General features: G+C 31.6%; 2 protein-coding genes across 3 annotated transcripts; both read right to left on the bottom strand.

Annotated features, from left to right (window-relative positions):
* Positions 1-4,296: 4,296 nt before the first annotated feature.
* LOC125816842 (mitogen-activated protein kinase kinase kinase 18-like) lies at positions 4,297-5,412 on the bottom strand. Its single transcript, XM_049496481.1, has one exon. It carries the CDS (start codon positions 5,377-5,379, stop codon positions 4,312-4,314), a length of 1,068 nt encoding a protein of 355 aa, XP_049352438.1. The 5' UTR covers positions 5,380-5,412; the 3' UTR covers positions 4,297-4,311.
* Positions 5,413-6,420: 1,008 nt separating this feature from the next.
* Positions 6,421-20,340, bottom strand: LOC125816830 (uncharacterized). Of its 2 annotated transcripts, XM_049496464.1 has the most exons (20): positions 20,260-20,340; positions 19,630-19,688; positions 18,190-18,300; positions 17,658-17,714; positions 17,501-17,574; positions 17,024-17,123; positions 15,531-15,592; positions 15,171-15,271; positions 14,986-15,089; positions 14,834-14,887; positions 14,617-14,672; positions 14,024-14,062; positions 13,719-13,863; positions 11,649-11,830; positions 11,499-11,566; positions 11,260-11,332; positions 9,678-9,739; positions 8,665-9,589; positions 7,877-8,167; positions 6,421-6,889 (listed from the first exon to the last, which is right to left on the bottom strand). In XM_049496464.1, exons 2-20 carry the CDS (start codon positions 19,681-19,683, stop codon positions 6,613-6,615), a joined length of 2,835 nt encoding a protein of 944 aa, XP_049352421.1. In that variant the 5' UTR covers positions 19,684-19,688; positions 20,260-20,340; the 3' UTR covers positions 6,421-6,612. The 2 variants fall into 2 exon arrangements, with proteins under 2 accessions (XP_049352421.1, XP_049352420.1); XM_049496463.1 differs by lacking the exons at positions 19,630-19,688; positions 20,260-20,340 and adding an exon at positions 19,466-19,620.
* Between the last annotated feature and the right edge of the window lie 5,440 nt (positions 20,341-25,780).

Here is a 25,780-nt window from a genome sequence, read left to right as displayed (position 1 = left end):
AGAGAGAAATGGGGTAAAGAAAAGAGAGAGATTTTAGTTGAAGAGTCCTATTTTCAAGAAAGTTTTACTTATTGAAACTGAGAGCAATCTATTCTTGGATTTTACAGTAATTGCTGACACACACTCAACAATTAAACAGAAGAATGAAAACATTTGTCAGTTTAAAAAGAGGACGATCAAAACAATGTTTAGGACTAATTAGTTTTTTCTTTTAAAGTTTGAGTTAATATCTCAAACACCCTTTAAACTATTTATATTTTATCAATTTAAAATACTAAGGAGTCCTTGTTGTAAAGAATAATTTATAAAACGTAGAGTCATTTTATTTTGTATTTGATGGGAGATATTAAGTAAAAAGTTATCTCATATACACATTAAAATAATTTATTTTGTGATACTTAATTTTGAAATAATTAAACGATTCAAAAAGTACTATAGAGTATAATTGCTATTTAGTTATGTTAAAAAAACTAACAATATATTTAAAACCTAACAAAATTTTTGTTGTTTAACTAAATTTATTGAATTTTTTTTCTCTACTTCATAATTTCCAATAATAACTTTTTTTATAACAATAAATTCAACTAAAAATTTACATTTTAAAGATAATAGCAAATTCAATCAATAATAATGGAAGTGGACAGTCTCAATTTAGTGACTTGGTCTAATTCAATTATAAATTAGAAAAAAATTATTCAATAATGTTAAAAATTAAAATATTAAAAGATAATGTAGACTATAAAATATTACTCCCTACTTCTATAAGGTGGCATCGGAATTTGGTTCAACTTCTGGCGATTGACATAAATCCATCATGCCGTCACTTACTTGTAACCGGTTTGGAAATGAATTAGAAGATTAATTATAAATGAATTTATATATTGTTTTAAATATGTATCTAGTTAAGTAAAAAATAGTTATTAATGTATTAATTATTTTATTTTTTAAATTTGTATAAAATAATACATAGTTTTTTTTCTAATTTATACATGTATTAATTAGAGATAATTTTAAATTGTCAATCAAACGTCGTATTAATTTTATATGTGAATAACATATTTTTTATCTTCCTATCAAACATCGTATTAATGAACATCTATTTTTAAAGCGTGTTTGAAATTGCTATTGGGAGCCCAGAAGCACTTATTTTGAGAAAAAATCACTTTTTTTTTGAAAAATCAAGTGTTTGGTAAATCTGTAAAACTGCTTTTAATTGGAAACAAAATCAATTTATTTATTGTTGAAAGAAGCTAAAAATTTCTATTTCTTAAAAAAAAATAGAAGCAGAAAATTATTTTATTTACATATATCTCACATGTCTAGTTAAGTTCCATTCAATAATTTTTTTTATTTTTTTTATATAATAAATTTATATTTTATTTTACGTTTATTGATTAATATTTTACGTATTATTTTACAGAATTAGGAGAAAAAAAAAGGTAACAACAATATTTTTGTAAGATTAGACAAAAAGTAAGAAAATAACAATTTAAAGATTTCAACCCTTCAAAAAAACGTATAATATTGATTGAAAATTTGATGAACATTTTAACTTAATAAAAATAAAAGTTTAATTTATTTTTTTTGTAATAGATGTTTAAACTAGTTTCTCTCTATAAAATAATCTTAATATTATAAGTACATTAATATTTGCCCTTAATCGTAATTTGACTCTCACAAACATTTATTAAAAAATATTAGTCAAACACAATTTTCTTATAAAAAACACTTTTCAAATGAATTATTAGCCAAACAATTTTATTTATTTTTTAAAAATCACTAGTCTGAAAAACTATTTTTTAAAAATATTTATGAAAATAAGCAGTATTTAGGAGGAATGTCAACACATGCTCTTAGTACAGACGATTTGTAAATAGGAATGGAGCAAATATGATATTCCTTTCGCTCCTATTTATATGTCGTCATTACTAAAATAGATGGTCCTTAATACTTTTTATGTTCCCTTTTATTTGTCACTAATTTCTAAAATAGATTTTTCATTTTTACTGGTCACTTTTGAAATATCAAGAAAAAGACAGTTATTTTTTTTTATTTTTTACCCTTAGCATTAAATATTATTCTTTATATCATTTTTCATGACTTAATACTAAACATTAATTAGTAGGGATGATATGGTAAATACTTATATCAATAATTCTTTTTTTAACGACTGTGTCAAGTCAAATAAAAATGAATAGGGGAGTATTGGTCATTTCACAAAATCAATGTGTAGATGACAATATTCTTCCTATTTTATCCTTCAGAGTTATTAGCTTTGAAAGAATAAATTTGACTAACGTAGAAAAATTAAATGATCATTGGTCAATTTAATTAATCAAAGTAAATTAATTTATGTTCATTTATTGAAAAGTTGACTGTAAGAGATTACTAAATAAGAGTACAATAGTAATCCACCTAATTCCTTAAGGGACGTAAAATCTAAAATAATGACATATAAATAAAAACGGAGGGAGTATTTGTTACACTTAGCTTTCACATTTCGTTGACGGATTACTTCTTTTGGGGGAACACGATTTCCTCCTAATTTTCACAAACTGCCATTTTTCATCGAGATACGTCAATTTTTACCACAGTAGCATTTTTATAAATTTAAATATTATTTAATTTTTATAATTATTTAATTAAATTGGTCAATTTGACGTTGAAAAGCAAAATGTGACAAATACTCCCATCTTATTTTATGTGACAATTTTTGATTTTGAGATTCAAACAAGTCTATCTTTGACTGTAAGTTTTTCATAGATCTTTTAAATATTTTCAATAATCAATTATTGTGACTTATAATATTTTTTACGTAGTTTACAAATATATAAATTTCATTTTTAAAAAATGAAAATTCCATGTGCAAATTTCCGATCAAATTTAAATTATTTGACTCTCGAAAAATAAAAAATACTACCTAAAGTGGGACAAAGTAAGTAAAATACATTATGCTAATTACTCTTAATCACGTGGGATAATACAACTCACTTTCAGATTGGACAAAATTTTAGTAATAGGTCAAGGATATTATGATTAAAAAACAATTTGCTATCAAAAATAAAATCAAGTGTTCGGTTTAAATTAAACCTCATATGTTCGTATATAATATGAATAACCAAATTATTTGATGATAAATTATTGTATAATTTAACTATTATGAACACCCTATTACAATAATTTCCGTACTTAGTATGAAGAGCTTGTTTTGATTTTTGAATTTTGATTTACAAGCCAAAAGTTACAAGTCACAAATTTTAATTTATGATTTTTAATTTATTTTTATTATTTTAACTTAAAAATCAAGTATTTATAATCATTTTTTTTAAAAATTAATCAAACATTTCAAAAATACTTTAAAACTATTTTGACTTAAAAACACTTTTTCAATCGAAACACACACTTAAAATATGTCATGTAATAATAGTTTGTGAAGCAATTGGAAAATTGAAAATCTCTGTCACAACTAAAGGGAAAAAGAGGATGTAGAAGACACATGTCATACGATCATGTATTTAGAATAAACATCAAGTGTGACTGAATTTTTTTCCAACATAAAATACACGAAAAAATCTTTGGTGAAAAAAAAAAAAACATAAAACCTCAAAAATATGAAATGAAAACAATAATATATATACTCAATGTGATTTTATAAGTGAAGTTTGGAGAGATAGAGAGACTATTTTCAATAGACCCTAGTACAAAGAAAGTCACATCAAAGTAGCTTGAAAAGAAATAACGGAAGTGAAGAAATCATGGCAAAATACTGCAGAAAGCATGATAAAACATTTTGAAAAAAAAAAAAAACGGTTAATAGATAGTAATAGAAATCGAAAGACAAGAAGAAATACCACTACTACTAGTACGGAAGGATAAGCAAGACAATACTCAACTATCTACTAATATTCTACCAAAATATGTGTCTTTTGCAATCTCCTTTCTAAGGTCATATCTTCAATAAACTACAACTGTGTCATGTCTTGTCTAATCACCTCTACTCGAAAATATGAATGAACACAAAATAATGAATAGTTTAATACTCACTATGCAAATCAATTAAAGTATTTACATTTACTCACTGATTTAAAACAAGAACGTTATTCCACAAGGAAGCAAACTAAGCAGTGTGCCAATATAGTACAGTAATTCACATCCCTAAGTAGCCTCCTCATATAATAAAGAGAGAAAAAAAAATCCTAACATATTCTAAAAAAATTCACAATTTCATACACATGCAATACAAAATTCACCTAGTCTATTTACAACTTCCTCAACAAAAAAAAACATATGATTTTCTTGAAAAATTTACAACTAATTCCTCACATTAATCCAACTTTCTGATGATTCCAAGTCCATTTTCCCTCCTCTTGTTGAGATCCAAAACCCGTGATCGCGTAATGCATTTCCACTCATAGATTCATCTTCATCACTTGATAATTGATCATCTGAGAAATCCATCTCGGAGAAAATTCCACCGTCTAAAACACTAGCAGGTGTACTAGCAACTTTAAAATTCTTGATTTTTACTGAATTACCCTTTGAAACAAATGGATGATCAAGCAATTGTTCAACTTTCCACCTCTTTTTACTATCCCTTTCCAAACATTTAGCCAAGAAATCCAAACCAACATCAGAAAATTGTGATGGAAATTGTGGCATTTCATTACTACAAGCAATTTTCAACACTGCAGCCAGGGGATTTGTACATATATCACCTCCCCATGGTGTTTTCCCCGTCGCCATTTCGATTATTGTGCAACCTAAAGACCATATATCAGCAGCAAAATCTAACTCTTCATTCCTCAAAATCTCTGGTGCCATCCATAAAGGTGTGCCACCAATAGACTTTGATAGAGATTTTGTTATGCCTTTTACCTTATGGTCTTTTATTCTTTTTGCACATCCTAAATCTGCTAATTTGATTTCTCCACTAGTACCTAACAATATATTCTTACACTTGAGATCACAATGCACAATTCCATTTTCATGAAGATATTTTAAACCTTTTAATATTCCTTTTGTATACAAACAAATTACTTCTTCATCTAATGACCCTCCAAATTTCTCTGCTACATCAGCTAAACTCCCTCCTGTCATGAATTCAAGAAAAAGACTCAACTTTCTCTTACCATTTGCTTCAAAAGACAAATCTTTACCAATGAATTTAACAATATGTGGTGAATCCAAATTCTCAAGAATTTCAACTTCATTCTCAAGACACTTAAATCCTGCCTCTGAGTCTGTAGATTTCAACACAAAAAATCCTCCGGTCGCCTTGTCCATTGCCAAATGAACACTCCCAAATGATCCTGATCCAATCACTTTTCCTTTCAACCACTTAGTAGGTTTAAGACATGAACATTTGGAAAATTCAGCCATAGTGTGCACTCAAGATCAAATGACACCAATCTTGATTTTTAGTGTCAAAACAAAATCCACAATCTGGACTAAAGATCACAACTTTTTCAAATTATGAATAAATTTATCATAAAACGAAAGACGGGGAACTACCAAACAACTTACAAGAACTCAAAAAATTAGATTTTTATATTGCAATTCCTTGTACATACACAGAAATTTCAACAGAATCAACAGAGAGAATATTGAAAGAGCGGTTTTCCATTTCCCATATGATGGAAAACCGCTCTATCCAAAATAAGAAGATTGAATTTTTAAATTTTTGCTGTGTTGATGAAACAAAAGAGAAAGAGGAAGTATGAGTTTTGGATGAAAAAATCCAACTTATAAAGGGGTGTCTGGTGATCCAAGAATTTTGGAACTTATGTGTTCCTATTGGATGGGAAATTAACGGACAGTAACTGCCACATTAAAGTAAACAAATTTCATGTTCTTTGAATTTTGTTTTGATTAATAAAGGGGAACTTTCTTTGGGGGATGTTCCTATGTCACCTAAAACTTGATTAAATGTGCCTATACATATAGTAATAAATTATCAGTGATGTATTTGACTCTAACTAAATTTGTTTTAAAAATATTTGACGTTTTAGAAAAGCAAGAATCGTTGTGAAAAAAATACCAACTAAATATAGTGCGTGTGCATACCTTTTTCTACCTTGTGAAAAAATACCAAAAAACAACTAGCTAATATACTTCAAAAAAAAAAATCTTCAATGAAGTAAGAATCAACGCTCTAATTTAAAGGGAGATACATCTTGTGGATTTACTCTTCACTCAGGTCTAGTGGCGTATGCAAAATTTTGTGCAAATGGTGTCAACTTAACTAGTATAACAGTTTGGATTCAAGTTGTGAGGGTTTGAATAAAGGCTAAAACTCCATCACAAATTAATGTCTACAGTAGTTTTCGAGCAGTGTAAGTTTATTTTGTGTACGTATTTTAGAAATTACTATCTACATTGTTATAAAACTGAGAAAAGTGAGATGTAAAAATACATGAATCATTTTCTATGAAACACACAAATTGCCAATTTTCTTTCCACATGAATTCTGTCTTAGTACAAACAGATACACATTTGTAACTTGACTCTTCCCATCTCTTATTCAGAAGAATAACAATGAATGTATCCACAAGGAATTGATCAAGAATATTTGTTCTGGTATATGAGAATGCAGGTTCTTTCAGAAAGCTTCTATTAGCCTGTTATTCTTTTACAGGTGTAATCGAAAAGGACCTGAAAAACACTTTTAGCATCTTTCTCTTTGGGCAGCTTTAGAAGACGAGCTACCGCTTGAAAACCAGCATGTTGCCTAGACAATGAATCTGCCTCCAGTTTTGGCTTCACCTCTTGCTTGGGAATCTTAGGTGGGTTTAATGCCCACTGCATTGCCCAGATTGCCAAAGGACGCATGTAACCCAGAGCTCTGTATCGGCCTTCTGTGTTCCAACCTTCTGGGGTCTGAAAAGCATAGCTGCGAATGAGGAAGAACAGATTTAGCAAGCAAGGAATAGGGAAAAATCTCACAACCTCCGAGAGTTGCCAAATACTGATGTCAGTGTTACTCCAAAAATTACAATGATATAGTTGGAGCCTTCTTGAGTCGAGGGTCCATCGGAGACAACCTCTCTACCTCACACAAGGTAGGGGGTAAGGTCTGTGTATACCCAACTTGTGGGATCAGACTAGACTTGTTGTAGAGTTGGAGCCTTCTAAGAAGAATTGCTACTGAACAAAAGCTACAGGAGATCTATATCATCAATCAAATCCTTAAGGCAATGGGTGAAGTAGCAGAGGTATCTAAATCCCTTTGAAAATCCTTACACAACCAATGAGGGACAATTGTATTGTCCAACACTCTCAGCACGTGTAACCTAATTCTATATGGAGTTGAAGAGATTTTTCTTCATTATATTGGAGAAGACTGGCGTAGGCTTAAAGTGGAGAGAGAGAGAGAGAGAGAGAGAGAGAGAGAGAGGGAGAGAGTAGGCTCAATAGAATTGGGTCTGGAGATTTTGAACACTTCGTTTCTTTTCTTTTTCTTGGAGAAGTTTGAAGGGTAGACTCGAAGTAGAGAGAGAGAATGTTCAATAAGTTAAGGAGTTAGTCTGTAACAAAGTTAGTTTAAGTCGATAGGTTGATCTGAGAGAGACAGCGTAGAAAACAAAATGTAGAGAGAAAACAATAGTGAAAGTGGGCTAACCAAATTTTGCTCTGATACCATGTGAAAGAATCTGAACTCTAATCCAAAACCTTAAGGCAATGGGTGGAGTATCCCAGGAGATTAAAATCCCCTTTAGGGGCAATCGTATTACCTAACAGCCTCAAATAAACATGACAAGAAATACCCAATACCACTAGCCAAGGTTTTTGCTTGAATTCTTGTAGTCCAATGAACAAAAGCTTACAAAACATGAAGTTACCTCAAACAAATGAAGGAAAGAACAGGAACTTCACTTACCCAAAGCCATCTTCAGACCAAACAGTTTCATAGACTCCAGCTGCAGTTTTAAATCCCGTATCCGCCATGTCTTCATGAATCATGGCTGCAGCTACAGCATATGTAACTCCAGACCATATCTCCCTTGATTGCAAACTAGATGAGTCAGGTTCCCCACTGGGCCGCATTCCATTCACTGCTCCACGCCTCCCATCCTTGATCTTCATGACATTGAAATTGAACACTGTCTCAAGTGCGGTTTTAGCTTTTTCTTCATCAACAATTGGTAGAAGACCACATGCTCGAGCATACCTACAAATAAAGAAAATGGTGATCATGAAAGAAGAAGAGGCATCAATAACATAACCAACTGCATTACCTATATTGATATAAGCAGATGTTCAGTGTGGAATGCACATAGGAGATTGCATAGGCATGCATCGTAGATACGAGAAGAAGGGTGCAGAAGAATCATGATTTGAAAAATGCAACGACATAAAAACAAATACTTCAAAAGGATCCAGCTATTTTGGGTCAAGCAGGCAAATGGATGTGATCTGACCCACAAGGCTATATAGGCTTTGCCACCCAAGATACAGAAACTGAAACAAATTTACCTAGCCATTTTGCCATATACTCATAAAGAAATATATTTTATCTTTGTGTCTGTATATTGTATAATTATAATTTTCAACCTAAGATAAAAGGACTGGAGGCTGCTAGTAAGAAACTGAAGTAAAAGAAGGGTAATTCTGTTTCCAATATTTATCCTTCAGTCTTGATATATATAAAAGCACTTTGATGCATACCATTGGCCAGCCAATTGATCAGCTTGAATGGATGAGCTTACGGCACTGCCACTATTATCATAGTTGAAGTAAGAACCATTCCACAATTTTTGATAAACTTCCTTTGCTTTTTGAAACTTAAACCAAAAGTAGTCTTCAGAACCCTTGTCACCTACTTCTCGAGCTAGGGCTGATGCAGCCTGCAAAGCTGCCACCCATAGGCCACCACAGTAAGCACTCACACCAGAGACAGACCATACATCATATGTCTGATCAGGAAATCCATCATTTTCGATCATCCCATCCCCATCCTTATCAAATTGGTCCATGAAAGCTATTGCCATATACACAGACGGCCAAACAGCTTCGGCAAACTTTTTGTCACCTGTCGCAACAAAATCCCTGTAAACTTGAAGAACAAATTTTGGGTTCAAATCTTTCCACCTATCTGTGTTATACAGGCAATAGTAATTTACTTCAAACCATGGATCATCCATTCCCATATCATGAGGAAGAGCGCCAAGAACATTCCTTGTCGCTGACATTCCATCATCCAAGAGTTTTCTCTTACTAGGATCATGCATCATCACAGCAGCTGCATAGTCTCGTTGTATGCTAAGTTCAAGTTTTGGGAATAGCATGGCCAAAGCAAACGATGCATAAAAATGAACATCATATGTGTTACACATATGATATTCAATTCCCTCAAGGTAGAGGAACTGGCCAATATTTTCCTCTCCCTTCTGAAGAAGATTTGTTCCGATAGCAGCATTTACTGAGACAGGAGTATGAAGTTCCTCAAACACCGAACCCATCCTCTCAAGAATGCTAACAGCAGTGCCATCTGAATGGGTTAAATGAGCACTTCTCTCAACATCCGAACTAGATCTTTCAATGGAAAATCTTTTACCAATTGTTGATACACTTTGAACTGGTGGCAATCCATCTAAAAATAAAATAAAATAAAAAGGATCATGAATCGGCTACACTCAGCTTATTTAAGCACTGTTAAAGCATATGAAATCAAAGCATACCTGTCCAAATTGTCCCTCCTGCATTTAAATAATAGAGCTCATTGAAGAGTGTTATTGGGTACCTGCAAAAAATCCACAAAATAATTCTCAAATATGGTAATACATAGAAAGCAACATAGTTTAAGATTATGATGTAGAATCCTAAAAGTTAATATATTTACAATAAGTTAGTTTGATATAGTTTATGATTAGAATGTAAAATCCTAATACGTAGTACAATAGATACTCGTAGGGCTATATAAGAACCACCAATGTGCATGAGTTAACTGAGAAGATAAAACATAAAGAGTTGTATTTTTACACACAATATTGTTCTATAATCTTCTTCATGGTATCAGAATTTTGATTCTAACCTAATTTATTCTGTATTCTGAACCCTGTTCCACGTTCTTTAACGGTCAATTATTCCTCCACTCTCTCCCTTTCACCAGGATCTCTCCATCAATTCATAATTATATGTCCCATAAAATTGAAATTCTCAAATTGTCCTGTTTGGAGAACCCAGATAAGCTGATGATATTGTGAATGAACCATCATCTAAGGTTGTGGTAAATAAAAAGGACGATGAAGAAAACAAACAACCCTAAGTTTATAGAATGGGAAGAAAAAGACATCTTCATGAGAAGTTGACTAACTGGAACAATAAATGAAGAGTCAATGTTTTTTATTATTGGCTGCAGTTCGATCAAACAAATTCAGGAGGGTCTTGAGGACAATTACTTACAAGCTACAGGATAAGGAATTTCAATTGAAGCAACAAATTCAGAGTATCAAGATGAGATTGAAATCTGTAGATAAATACATAAAAGAATTCAAAGGAATTTGTGATGGTCTCACCGCAACACGCAACCCATTAGATGAAGATAGCAAGGTTATAAAATTTGCTAAGGGTCTTGGAAACAAATAGAAGACCTTGAGGATTGTTATGCTGGGCAAAGCTCCACATGCAACCTTCACTCAATATATTAATGCACTGAGAGGATACGATATGAGAGATGAAGATAGTGAGAAGGATGTCGTGGCTTTTCAAGACCCATAAAACACAAGGTTCGTTTGGTAGAGGTAGAGGCAACTCTTCCCATGGAAGAGGACATGCAAACCCATACCACATTTGTGGAAGAAACAACCACACTGCTATCTCTTGCTTTTAAAGGTGGGATCACTCCTACCAATCTCAACAGGAAACTCCACAACAAGCAATGAACCATCAGACAACAATCTTTGCATTCTGGAGCAAACTTGGAGTTTCATGATTGCCAACCTCCAGCTTGAGGGGATGGTAGAAAGCAACATAGTTTAGGATTATGATATAGAATTCTAACGTTAATATGTTTACAATAGATTAGTTTGATATAGTTTATAATTAGAATGTAGAATCCTAATACTTAAGTACAATAGATAGTCGTAGGGCTATATACGAACCACTTATGTGCATGAGTTGACTGAGAAGATAAAGAGTTGTATTTTTACTCTCAATATTGTTCTATAATCTTTTTCATGGTGTACCCCATTTGTGGGACTTCCCTGGCTATAATATTTTGTTGTTGGTAATTATGGTGCACACAAGAAAATTAAAGCTCACCATTCGGGAAGCCTCTTGTCTTCAATAATAGGTTTTTGCCATTCTTCTATTTGTGACTCCCACTGAGTATGCTCTGAGTCCCATCAAGAAAATAAAATTTTAAAATATGATTTTTGGATATGTACACTCTTGAGGATCTTAGGTAGTTATATCAACAGAAGAAGACAAGGAAAAATAGTAAATGGAACCCCATATTATCAGAAAGTCCATGTTCAAAATATTCGGAGCACAAGCTTTACCTTGGATAGCATCATGTGCAATTTTTGCAGCAGCATGACCCATAGTGCCATAAAACTTAGTGTAGCGCCTGTTCATAGAGCAACATTAATCAGCAAAAGCATAAGAAACATCTATTTCTATTTAAGGTCGAGAATGTTATAACTACTTGCCTCTGATAAGTTTTACCATCTCCAAAATTAATTTCAGGGCAGGCCCATGCCAATGAGAATGTTGCACTTCTTACATCATCTGCTGGAATAGTTAGTGAAGCTGCAACTGCCGCTCCAACAAGTGATCCCGGTTCAGAAGGCATTGACTTTTCCTCAGATTGAAGGTGGTCAAAGGATCCATGCTATCAGAGCAGAAACAGGTCAAAGTCTGTCAAGAATGTTTTTTTCCCCTTTGATAAGTTTTAATTTTATTAATGATATCTCATGTATAGAATCAGTTACTGAAAGTCAGATAACCTACAAAAGAATGACATTAAAATAGAAACAAGGAAAATCAAATGAGAAAAACTTTTTTTTATAATATTTCAATATAGAATGGGTTTGAATCATGTATACTTCCCCTTCAAGGTGGACATAAGAAGCAATATAACCAGAAAAAAATTCAAAATAATACCATGAAGAAATCATTGCTTGCTGAGTCTTTATTCTATAAACTAATATTCTTATTTAGAACAGCTGATAGATGTTCTCAGGAATTCTTCAGAAGCCTTAGTAATAATGATGTGAAAAACTGCTTTAGGCGCACAGAGTAAGCAACTAGTCATCCAGCAACAGCGGAAACTTCTAACACCAGAAGCAAGTTAAGTTACCGTTTGGCCATATTTCATTGTAAAAATTGAAAAAAGTAGTTTTTGTTTTCAAAGTGAAAAATGAAATTTGAAAATTTTGTGTTTGGCAGTGAATACAAATTGGAGTTGTTTTTCAATTTTTGTGAGTAATATGGACTTATGGAGTGAAAACAGCTTTTTTGTGTTATTCAAATTTCTGAAAATTCTGAAATTCAAATTGAAGTTGAATTATGGAATTTTATGGCCAACGTATTTTCTGTAGTTCAACTCCCAAAAAAAAAAAAAATTATGGCCAAACGCCACACAGAGACAGAGAAGAGTCCTCTATAACGTTTCAAATTGCTTCAACAATCCAAATGTTCAGTTATCGAAGTCACCATTAATACCAGGAAGATATCTTGATGGAGACAAAATATCAAAGAGCCACACGGACAAGTATACACAATTTCAAAGAGTGTGATGCAGAGAATGGAACTGTTAAGCTGCTTTTGCAAGCACCAAGAATAAGTTTAGTCTGCAATTAAAATAGGTTTGGACCTTCTACACTAATTAGACACTTCCCTTCTTTCTATTTCTGGTACTGGCCTAGTAGCTGAATAAATTGAGATATGGTAATCAATGAAGACCTTTGGAGGTGTCAGGTGGATTGGCAACACATAGGATTTCTTACCCTTTTTTCTAGCTTCTTTGCTGAGGGGGTAGAAAGTATGATTTTGAGGATTTGTCCTCTCACAATATATATATATATATATATTGCCTGCTGCTCACTCTATCTGCCTCTCGAAGTGTGAAGAAGATGGTTCAAGAAAATTCGGAAGTGGGGAAGAAAGAGTATACCTTTGATAAAAAGTCAAATCAAAACCTTCTTTTAGGGAAATTCAGTTGTCAGAATTCTGAGATATCAACAATGTTACGATGTCATAAAAACTCAACAAGTTCTCACAACTTAAGGGTAGGAAATCAAGAGTCCCATCAAATGATCAAAAGATATGTCAAGGACACGTAGTATATTGAATCACGAAAGACATTAGCTATGATAGAAAATAAACATAAATGGTTAAAGTCATACTCCCTCCGTTTTAGTTTGTTTGTCCTACTTTCCCTTTTAGTCCATTTCAAAAAGAATGCCTCTTCCCTTTTTTGACAACTCTTTAAATTCAATTGTCCACATGACATGTTTAAGACCACTAGATTAAATGACATTTTGGTACATTCTACGTATCTTTAATTTAAAACCACAAAATTCAAAAGTTTTCTTTACTTTCTTAAACTTCATGTCAAGTCAAAACATGACAATCAAATAGAAACGGAGGGAGTCATTCATTTAGTGGGTAATGCATGTATAATATGCTGGTAGAAAAGGTCCAGATCTGGCACCCCCGTGAAAACGAATTTGAAAATCATAGACAAAGTTAGTCCATTTTTAAGCAATTGCAAACACCTTTTTAACTTCATTCCACATGTCTTTTGCTGTAATACCCTGGGAGTCACCAGATATCACAAAGAAAGGACACTCAGAGACGTGAACTGCATCATTTTCCTCTGCTGCAATTGCAAAAGTCACAGAAGGAAGTTCTTTGGAAGTCCTGCATTCACAGAGTATGGTAATACAGATTTTCTACAGCATTCCAATTTATTGTTCAACTGTGAAAAAACTCGTAACCAAGTCTCTCATTTTCTTTTTCTTTTTCATTTTTGTTTTGTTTTTCCTTTCATTTTTTTCTTTAACAAGAGGATGAAACTTACATGTGGTGCAAGAGTACGCCTTGGACTCCATCTTCCGTTCTAAAATCCATCATCAAAGAACAAGTTATTGTTATTGACAACAAACAAAAGAAGATTTTCAGAGAAAAGGTTGAACATTTCCTTTAGACTACCAAGTCAAATAATCCCAAGAAAACAGTCACTTTTCTGGTTCCTTTTATTTTTCTGTTACATTAATTTGCGCATATTTATAGAATAAAGCTTAAAGTGGCAAGTGAAGTGTCTTTAAAGCTGGAACCCAGAATGATGAGTGAAGTGTGTCCTGCGTACGCTGTCCCAAATAGTATTATCCTATAGGATTTGGCAGGATTTTTCAGGGCAGACTTCAGAATGTCTACCCTTTGTCGGCACCACAAGCTACTTTTTGACTTTTCACAGACGAAAAAAGGATGAATCCATACCAAGAAATGTAACAGTAAGTCCATCTAACTACTTGAACATGAATTGTCAGGCAAAGGTTTCACTTTTAGGAGCTTCAGAAAAGCAGGCAATATCTAATGGTGAACCAAAAACAGAAGTTCAATAAAATTTTGGGACTTATGACTAAGTCATAACCTTGCTAAAAGTGATCTGACCTAAACTTTGAATTGAAATGATGGCCAGAAATTCCAGAATCTCCACCAGCAGAATTCTGTGAACACAAAAAGGAAAGAAGAAAACAAATGTTTTACTCACTATCTTCCCATTCTTGAGAACGAGTAAATAATACAAAATTCCGAAAGATGGATTAGCAGCGTTCATAATCTGGATTCTGAAATACTGAGTAAATCAAAGTCACATGAGAAAACTTACTGCCCAGGTGAAAAGCAAAGTGACATCTGCAGACGTATTTCCCAAGTTATGCAGCTGAACAAAATAAAATTCAACCCGCAAAGTTAATGCTACAAAATACATCTCCACCAGAAAAAAATGGAGGGCTAAAAAGAGATCTGAATATTCCCAACCGTGAATGTAAAGACTGATGTAGGTAAGCTGCTGTCTTTGTAGTTGTGGGGGATAAAAGGAGAGATCTGACGGCATACTATCCTGAGTGCTGGATCAGGTTCCCCTTGATAAAAATTGAAAATATAAGACATCCCCTAATGAAGCACATCAAACTAGTGAATATATTGGTCAAACATAAAATTACCATCGTATACAGTCCACGCTCTTGGATAAAGACCATGATATGTAGAATTTTGGCCACCCAAATTCCAGTCCCAAGATCCTATCCCAGAAGCTGAAGAGTCACTGTTTACTCACAAAATATTAATGGCCTTACCACTGAATCTCTTCCATAAATATATAATACTGTGAGCTATGTTACTCGGATTCTCCAAAAATGATGCCGTACCCGTGTCGGAACCTCCAAAATTGCACTAATCTTGGAGGATCCGATATGCATCCTTCGACATTTTTGAAGAGTATGAGCAACATAGATTGTGAGAAGGCAAGACAACAGTGAGAAAATTAAAAACATTTATAACCAAAGAAAAGAATAGCTCCTTACTTTGGAGTTCTCGGGCATAACACAGTAGAATATTTTTCACCATTTGGACGTCTAACAAATATCTGCAATAGTATTCCACAGTCAAGTGAGGTCACACGCTGAAATAATAACAGCAAATAAGGTTTTTCCTGCTTCTATCTTTGCTCGCCGTCTCTTCTCCAATGCTTCGTTAACATTGATCAGATTTAATCCTGCTATTCCTCTTTACTGCACATGCAGGCTCTTAATGACTATCAAAATTCATACAGCACTGCTGCAGATGCTTTTTAGTTTAAGAACTTTTAGAATCTTGATATGCTAAGTCAAAAATGTTATATTCATGGAGGCAATCCTTTGAACAAACATAGACCACTCCCATGTTTGAGAAATTCATTTTTTTCTCTTTCCATCAGAAAGTGGAGCTAATTTCATATTTGCTAGACCTTATTTTGTCATCCAGGGAACTGTACTCATGCATAGAACTGTTTAACTCGTTGGTAAACTAATTTTTTTGAATGATTTTTCAAAGTTTACTTCTGCATGTATGTACATTGGATACTAGTAAGTAGACCAAGATAAAAGTATATCCCGAGTATTTTTAGAAGCAAAAGCACCAAAAAATGATAAGGTCAATGGGGCTTGAAGTGACAAGAAGCGAAGCATCCACTGCTTTGAAATGAGGCGCACAATTAACAGGAAATTAGAAAATATCAAACATCTTTGAATTTGGTACAACAAAAAATCAATTGAATATAACTAATTTCAGCATCCAATGCTCTCTCATGATCTTTTTTATAGCTAGAACTGTTTTGAACCATCTAAACCAATCTACCCCTCTCGACGAAATCAAATAATTTCTCAAGGAAAAGAGCCATTAACAGCAGAATGTGCTAAGCTTATGATATTTTTCTTTGATTTAGAAAAGCCATCTATAGGTAGCCAACACATATACATTTGGTCCATTTAAGTATGCAAGCTTTTCTGACAGCATGATAGAGGAGTATTTCCTTTGGTGCATTATTCGAACGGATCTTGAATAATGGACAAGACTGTGGTGTGAGAAAGTAAGACTAGAACAACGGTGATAGTTTGACTGGGGGTATTTGAGGAGGAAGGGGAGAATGTCGATGGAGTAGAGGAATGGGGGGTAATCTGAAGTAACAAAATAATTTTTTTGGACATGCGGCACCGCGTGTTAGACACACACCTATCTTACAGTGGTCTTTGCTACATAAGGCGGTCAATGATACACTTCTTACAAGGATAAGGGGATAATAGGTCCCCCGCAAAGTTCAAATGTTTTTTCTGGAAAAATCACAAAGTCCCGGTGGGAATGTAATTTATCCCAACAAGATCGCATAAATCAAAGATGAGTGTGACCTACTCATTTGAACTCCTTCGTCAAATTTTTTCTTGTTAAAAAGTAGCTCATCTGAAGTATTAAAGGAAAATCATACACTTGTGAAATGCAAAGCACTTGACAGTTATATAGTCATATACTTCATAGAACTTACAGAAAATTGGTTTGCCAGAACTGGTTTATCTTCACATATCCTAGGAAATATTTGCCAGCGCAAAAATTCTCCTTTGAAACTTCTTCCTATGCTTCCTGCACTGAAAGTTCTTTCTTTTTAGATAACAGATACCAAATAATTCAGTTGAAGTGGCTTCAACATATTAGCAATAGATCACATATCTACTCAATCAAACAGTACGCAGACATGTAGGATAATTAACCCTTTTCTACGGTGAATAGAAAAATTAAAGCTGTGCTGATCCAGTGGGAATTCTAAAGATTCCCCATGTATGATATGAATTCATTAACATCTTAATGAGAGCAGAATAAAGTGTATCGATAACATGAAAATGTATTATAATTTTGTACAGAGAGAATGGATTATCATGCAAATATGACTAAAATGTTAATAACAGTAGGTGCAGCAATTTTTTTCTTTGACTAATCAAAAGATTCTGAATATCTAGTATCATACCCCATACCACCAATAGGAACTCCTTGGCATGATGAGTAGACCCTTTTTATGAAAGGATTGATAAACAGAGCATCCTGCAAGACAAAAATATAGGTGACAAGTGCATCTAATAATTAGAAAGATGATGATACTTAAACTTGAAACAAAAGGAAATCACCTTTCCTTTGGCTTTTTCTTCTTGTAGATATTTCCATAGACGGAAACCTAATGGAGCCTACATGAAACAAAAAGTACCACAAGATAACAAACAATGAGTTCAAGGTAGAAAGTGACAAGATTTTCACAGGTATCACAATACCAACTTAGGCTCCTGGTGCATGCATTTTCATGTAGCTATTTTTTTTATTTGACAACATGTCTAACTAGCTCTAAGTTAATGCATGAAATTCAAGTACAATTCACATCAAATACTTATATAACAGGTGTTTAATCAGCCTCATAGAGACATGAGTAGCATTGACTTAACAAATCTAGGATTAGAACAGCAAAACTCCCAAAAAGCTAAAGCGGCTATCAGTTAGCTCCTAATTGATCTAACGGCTTGAAAACATGCTTTTTGACTGACTTCACAAAAGTATAGAGCTCATGGAATTCTAAAGTATTTCTCAATATGTTCAACCACGATGTCTGGTAAAACGAAGGTTGGCACGAATCAGTGAAACCATGAAAATCAGAGTTTATTCACATACCAGAGTAACCATTTCTTTCAGCTTAAGATTGAATTCTGAAAGGGAAATATCATCACAGTTTAACTTGCGCTGCCAAGTCAAAGATGGAAGTTTCGCTGGGTCAACCGTGACCTGGAGAAAAGGGGGGAAAGGACAACCTCATCAGCAGCAGTACATTAGTTTCCATATTGCTGCTACATAGAAAACTGTAAAGATCCGCGTATCTGTGTTCTATAAACTGCACGTAACTATCTTTTATTTTTATTTTGAGATAAACTGCACATAACTATGTAACCATATGGTTTAATTTGTGGTAGGTTCCAGTTGGTGCTACATACAAAATCTTCAAAATTACATTCTATTTTCATGTTGAATATTATTGCATAAGTAGCTTCTCTGAGGTACAGGTAAGGTCTGCATACTCTACCCTCCCCAGACCCCACTGTGTGGAACTACACTGGGTATGTTGTTGTTGAATATTATTGTATATGTAGCTTCTCATAGGCAATGGAAATGCACTAGATAAGGGAGTCCTTTTCATGGACCAAAGATTTTTTTATAAGCACAATTAAAAGATAAATCACGGATAAAACCTTTGCAGTTATCATATAAATCAAATAAACAAGTCAGACAATTCAAAACCAAAAAGCTTAAAAACCAGTGTGCAGGTACAACTTCTTAAAGCAACTTGAGTAATTATACTAACAACATATTTAATCAATTATTCAAAAAATCTTTAGGCATAGGCATTTAAGGCATAATCTATATGAAGGCACCAAAGGGTATCACAAGCCTATGATCACTGTAGAGTCATCACGCATAGCTGCCCGAAACCCCATAGACATGAGTGACAAAAGTGAACGATAATAAACATAAACAGAAATTTGTAAATAAAATTGTTCACACCGAGTACATAACTTGTCAACTGTGATGCTCTAAATACATAAAACTGAAATTGACAGAGCTCATAAGTTTTTTTCTTTTCTAACCAAATCATACACAGCCATCAGATTCTTCACGTAATGTTCTCTTTTCATATAGTGTAACTCTTTCAAAGTAATTATCCAGTAATAACATAATGTACAAGCTAATTTGTTCAGAACTCAGTTAAGGGCTTTGGCGCTACTACAGTGCTTCACTAACTCAAAGTGCCTCGCTACGAGAATCTAGCTATGCAGATGCTTGCATGGATTTTGACCACTATCAGAAGTTAATAGACAACAGCTCTTGTGGTTAATCATAAATACGAGCAAATAATACAGGCCTTGAACGCAGTAAAGTGTTTTGCACAAGGGACCTGATGTAGGCGCCGCAATTGTGCCTTGTTGCACCTAAAGCATATGTGGTTCATCAATTTTCTCATGCCATCACAATTAAATTGGAGAAAAGAGAAATAAGCAATAATAAACAAAGAAAAGCTCCTCACAGCACACACTATAGCAGGGAAAGAAAATGGTGTACCTCGCGATCCTTACAACATTCTCCTTCTCCTTTATTAGATCCATTAATCAACATGTCTCCTGTATTGAGCACAGAAATATGATGTCAGTATATTCTAAAGCATCCTAATTTTCTTTTCTCAAGTTCCATTACAGCAAGAAGCAGGGTTCAAATAATGCCAATGGTAGAAAAATACATAATTTCCATAAGATTCAAATTATCATCATTTCTCTGTCTAGTCTGTCTTAAATCTAGGCTATATTGCCAAAGCTTTATGCACATCAGCTGTTTGAAAGTCTAACAAGTCCGAAGGAGAATGAATTACGCACTATCAGCTGGTTGAAAAGTCTAAACATTTTTCACACTTACACTCTACCCTCACCCCGATTATACTGGGTAAGTTGCTGTACTCTAACAAAGAAAAATGAATAATTATACTATGCATATACTCCATCATTTTGCATACAAAACACTTCCATTTTCGCTGATCAACAACAATAGATTCGATTCGATTTCAGATTTATAACATCAAATTTTACAAATTCAGATGTCAAATTAAAAGAATGCTGCAAAAGCTTTTTGTTTATCAGCTTCAAATCGAAATGCATGAACAATAGATAAAGAGTAAATTGGATGAGAAAGAACCCTAACCTGGAAAAGTAACTGAATCACTCCTACTTCAGAATCCAACAAGCATGAAAATAGGCGTTATGTATCTTTATAATAGGGATGGGTTTGGGAGTGACTTTTAAAAAAAATTCAGTTTAATAAAAAAAAAATGATTGTATTAATGGAAGTCGTGAAAATAAGTTAAATAAAAGTAAATATTACTCTTCTGTCAACTTTTAATTGTCATGTTACGCTTTTTGAAGTCAATTTAACTAATTTTTAAAATTAAATTAGATTAAACAAAAAAATTAGATATTCAAAAACTACACGAAAAGTACTATAAATTTCAATTTTTTATATATCAATATGATGAAAATAATATATCGTAAAATTCTAGTCAAAATTATTATCGTAAAAGTGGACAGATGTAGTATATATTCTTTTTTAAGATTTTGTGGATGTAAAAATAAAATTTTTTTAATGTTTAACAAGTGTCATAACTTGATAACGAGATGTATTATTAAATCACAGACTTGAAAGTAACATTTAAAGAAAGAAAAAATGGTACAAGACAAAACACAAACATACACGATTACCTAACAGACTAATATTCTCAAAAAATTGTTGTTAGTTATTTTTCATTTTTATTAAAAAAAATAAAAATTGATTTCAATTCTTTATTCCAATTTATGAATAATGGAACAATATAGCTATGCTCAACTTATTTTTTTTTAATAATCGAGCCCGTCCTTTGAACCAATCACAACCTTCTAAATTCGGGGAATAATGGTTCCGCCCCTCTACCTTTCTCCACTTAAATAGCAGGCTTCACTTTGCATGGTATGAAACTTGAACCTGCGACCTAAGTCATAAATCCTCCACCTTTAGCCACTCAACTTATTTTGATTCCATTTTATTAAATATTCTCAAATGGAAGCATGTATATTAAATAAAATAATATCCTCAAATAAAATATTTCTTTCATCAATTTTACTACCCATTGAAAAGAATATTTTTCAATGATGTGGGATGGAGAGCGTATATTGTTATTACTCCGTGTTTCACTTTACTTGAATTTTGATTAAATTTTAATACATCAAGAGATTTTTTTTTTTTTTAATATTATTATTATTATCATTAACTAATTACATAAAAACATTAGAAGTCAAATGTAGATTTTTAAAACATAGTTAATAAGGTTAATTTAATAAAATAAACCTCTAATAATGTATTTTTAAGGAGAATATCAAGTCAATATGTGTTAAATAAAACAAAACGAATGAAATAATTTCGAAGTTTTTGCATGCATTTTAGTTTTTATCTATTATTCATTTAATGAAAATTTATTGACAAAAAAATTCAGATCTGATTCTCTTTGCATAAATATAAAGAACTTTGGTCCCACTCCACACAAATTATATAAAAATTAAATTTCTTTTACGGTATAATTTGTAAGATATTAATATAAAAATGTAAAGTTATACGTCACATATAATTATTTGTTATTTTGAATATAATATATTTTCAACCACCCAAAATTAAAAGCCACAAAGGCATATACCGACATTTATGCAAATAAATAACCAAGCATTTCTTTTCTTGTAGTATCAATCCATTGATTTTATTCTCACATTATATTACTCCTTTTCGTTCATTTTTATTTGTTATTGTTTGACATATTTATTAAGAAAATAATTATTGATATAGGTATTTAATCACATTAACTCTATTAATTAATATTTAATATTACATCTTGAAAAATGATATGGAAAAATAGTATTTAATGCTAAGAATAAAACAAAGAAAATATTTTCTTTATATATCAAAAGTGATAAGTAAAAATAAAAATTTCTTTTAGAAATAAATGATAAACAAAAGTGAACGGAGAAAAAATCTTTCTTTAATAGTAATAAAGATCCTTTTTGCCATCCCATTAACTTTTTTAGGCAACCTTATTAGATATTTTGTCATTGCACGTGCCTAATAGTAGGAGACTAGAGCAAAAAGGACGATTCTAAAGCTATCAATATGAATTGGTCCACCCCATTTGGGCTAGTCCATGCAGATTATGAAATTTAATGAGCCAGGCTTGGCTAACTCATTTCTTTTGTGGCCACAAATAGTTGGTCCGACTCATTAGTACGTCGGTTGTGAGCCATGTCGAATCAGTTTATTTTTTAAAAGTATATTTTTAATTATTTTTAAATTAAATTATAACTTAAAAATATTAACACAAACATACACGATTACCTAACAGGCTAATATTCTCAAAAAATTGTTGTTAGTTATTTTTCATTTTTATAAACAAAAATAAAATGATATCAATTCTTTATTCCAATTTATGAATAATGGAACAAAATAGCTATGCTCAACTTATTTTTTTTTAGTAATCGAGTCCGTCCTTTGGACCAATCACAATCTTCTACACTTGGTGGATAATGGGTCCTCCCCTCTACCCTTCTCCACTTAAAAATTGGGCTTCACTTTGCATGATATGAGGCTTGAACCTGCGACCTAAGACATGAATACTCAACCTTTTGCCACTCAACTTATCTTGATTTCATTTATTAAATATTCTCAAATGGAAGCATGTATATTAAATAAAATAATATCCTCAAATAAAATATTTCTTTCATCAATTTTACTGCCCATTGAAAAGAATATCTTTCAATAATGTGGGATGGAGAGAGTATATTGTTATTACTCTATGTTTCACTTTACTTGAATTTTTATTAAATTTTAATATATCAAGAGAGATATTTTATTATTATTATTATTATCATTACCATTAACTAATAACATAAAACATTAGAAGTCAAATGTAGATTTTTAAAACATAGTTAATAAGGTTAATTTAATAAAATAAACCTCTAATAATGCATTTTTAAGGAGAATGTCAAGTCAATATGCATTAAGTAAAACAAAATGAAATAATTTCGAAGTTTTTGCATGTGCATTTTAATTTTTATTGATATTATTCATTTAATGAAAATTTATTGACAAAAAAATTCAGATATGATTCTCTTTGCATAAATATAAAGAACTTTGGTCTCACTCCACACAAATTATATAGAAATTACATTTCTTTTACGATATAATTTGTAAGATATTAATATAAAAATATAAAGTTATACATCACTTATAATTATTTTGTTATTTTGAGTATCAGTTATTTTCAACCACTCAAAATTAAAAGCCGCAAAGGCAAACACCGACATTTATGCAAATAACCAAGCAGTTCTTTTGTTGTAGTATCAATCCATTGATTTTATTCTCACAATATAGTACTCCATTCGTTCATTTTTATTTGTCATTGTTTGATTTGACACACTCATTAAGAAAATAATGTAATTGATATAAGTATTTTATCACATTAACCTTATTAATTAATGTTTAGTATTGCATCTTGAAAAATGATATGGAGAAATAATGTTAAGAATAAAACATAAAAAATATTTTCTTTATATGTCAAAAATCACAAGTAAAAATGAAAATTTCTTTTAGTACAAGTGAATAGAGAAAAAAAATTTCTTTAATATAATAGTAATAAAGATCCTTTTTGCCATCCCATTAACTTTTCTAGGCAACCTTATTAAATATTTTGTTGTTGCACGTGCCTAATAGCAGGGGAGTAGAGCAAAAAGGACTATTGTAAAACTATCAATATGGTCCACCCTATTTGGGTTGGTCCATGCAGATTATGAAATTTAATGAGCCAGGCTTGGCTAATTCATTTCTTTTGTGGCCACAAATAGTTGGTCCGACTTATTAGTACGTCGATTGTGAGTCATGTCGGATCAGTCTATTTTTTAAAAGTATATTTTTAATTATTTTAAAATTAAAAATATTAACATAAACATCAACAAAATATCTTCATTTTTATCTACAATATATAAGCAATATAATTAGTTAAACATTAAAAAATAACTAAATTTATGAAGTACGTATAATATTTAAATGTACACAGAAAAATTATTATTAATTTGCGAAAAATCATACAAATCGATTTCGAGTAGCAATAAGTGTTTGAATATTTTTATGAATGATGCAACTTTTATACTTGGTGAAAACATGTCCACCAATGATGAAAGATGATTTTGACGATATAGTAGTAATAGGAATGCTAAGTACATCACGTTTGATGATTCTAAATTTTAATATTTAAAACTTTATATAAATTTTGAGTTTAAACTTTTGTTGTTTTTAATGCTCTATTTTATTTTTTATTGTATTTTTATTTAGCCCATGGGCTGGCCCAATTACTCAAGTCACATAAACCAATAGACTTATCCGGATTGTACTAAAAAAACCTTTTCTAAATTAAATCATGAGTTAGGCTAGGCCGGCCCATCAAGCCAATCCTATATTGACGACTCTAAGGACTGCTAATAACGTTTATATCGTTGTAAATGTACACCAACTTAAAAACTCGTTTGAAAGTAAATACAGTAAAACTTTACTAAATTAATATTCGATAATTAATAATCTTTCTAAGATAATATTTCTCTGATTTCGACTTGGACTAATGGAAAAAATCACTCATTTAGATAAGATAATAAGATTAATATATTTTTAGAAAGCCCCCAATGCATACATGGTCCCATTAAGATTATAAATTAATAATTTTTTAATAGTACAACTATATCTAAGACAATTGATTTTCTTGTGTTTTAAAAAAATTTAAATTTAGTTGAAGTTTATCTATAACTTTTTTTATTACATTCAGAAATTCCAATGTTGCTACGACTTTAAAAAAAAATTTAGTGCATGTGGAATGATATCTTTTGTATTCATATAATATTTTACGTATTTGATATGACATTGTTGATGTTATAACACTTTTTAAATGAGAAGTTGCATATGTAGTTTATTCTCTTATCATCATATATTGAATGTTTTTAGTAAAACTACAATAAATAATATTTTATTATTAAAAAGCAATGAACATTATTTATTATGAATATTTTTTTTACAATGAATTACACAAGGAGATTATATTTTATATGAATTCAATAAATATGATACATAATTTAGTAAGATACACTGATTTTGATATATTTATCATATTTTATGTATAATAAATTTATTTTTTGTGTAATACAATAAATATAATGCATAAACTAGTAAGATATAATAATTTATTAATTTAATGCAATCAAAATGGTTCATTGAATCTCACAACACCGCTTATATTAATAAATGTTAAATTTACCGATTAAATAATACCTCTATAATATAATAATATTTCATAATCCCACCGAGGTTTAAAATTAAGGTTTTACTGTAGAATGATTTCACAATCTTCAACTTAAATTCTTTTCAAAATAACATTCATATCCGCAAACGTGGAAATGATCTTAAAAACTTGCAATACTTCTTTGAATTTGAGCTCAACCAAATATTGTGCATACAGATTACCAGACACAGTAAGACGCCATCGAACTTTTTTACTTGCATTCTAGAAACCAGCAAGTAGATACAGATTTTCAGGCAAATGCTAGAAATTTAAGCTGTTGGGATTCAATCGTGAAATAAGCAAAACTGGTGATAGAGATACCAAAAA

The sequence above is a fragment of the Solanum verrucosum genome, unplaced genomic scaffold, assembly GCF_900185275.1.
Source record: "Solanum verrucosum unplaced genomic scaffold, falcon-dt-bn FXZP01000261.1, whole genome shotgun sequence".
Classification (NCBI taxonomy): Eukaryota; Viridiplantae; Streptophyta; class Magnoliopsida; order Solanales; family Solanaceae; genus Solanum; species Solanum verrucosum.
Note: the sequence above shows the minus strand (reverse complement) of the source record. Positions and strands in the feature narration are given on the sequence as shown.

Coding starts and splice junctions, on each gene's coding strand:
- LOC125816842 (XM_049496481.1), bottom strand. CDS start 5,379: ATGGCTGAATTTTCCAAATGTTCATGTCTTAAACCTACTAAGTGGTTG.
- LOC125816830 (XM_049496463.1), bottom strand. CDS start 19,531: ATGAGAAAATTGATGAACCACATATGCTTTAGGTGCAACAAGGCACAA. Junction 18,301..19,465: donor AATTGCGGCGCCTACATCAG/GTCCCTTGTGCA, acceptor CCTTTTCTCCAG/GTCACGGTTGACCCAGCGAA. Junction 15,593..17,023: donor TTCTGGCAAACCAATTTTCT/GTAAGTTCTATG, acceptor ATACTATTGCAG/ATATTTGTTAGACGTCCAAA.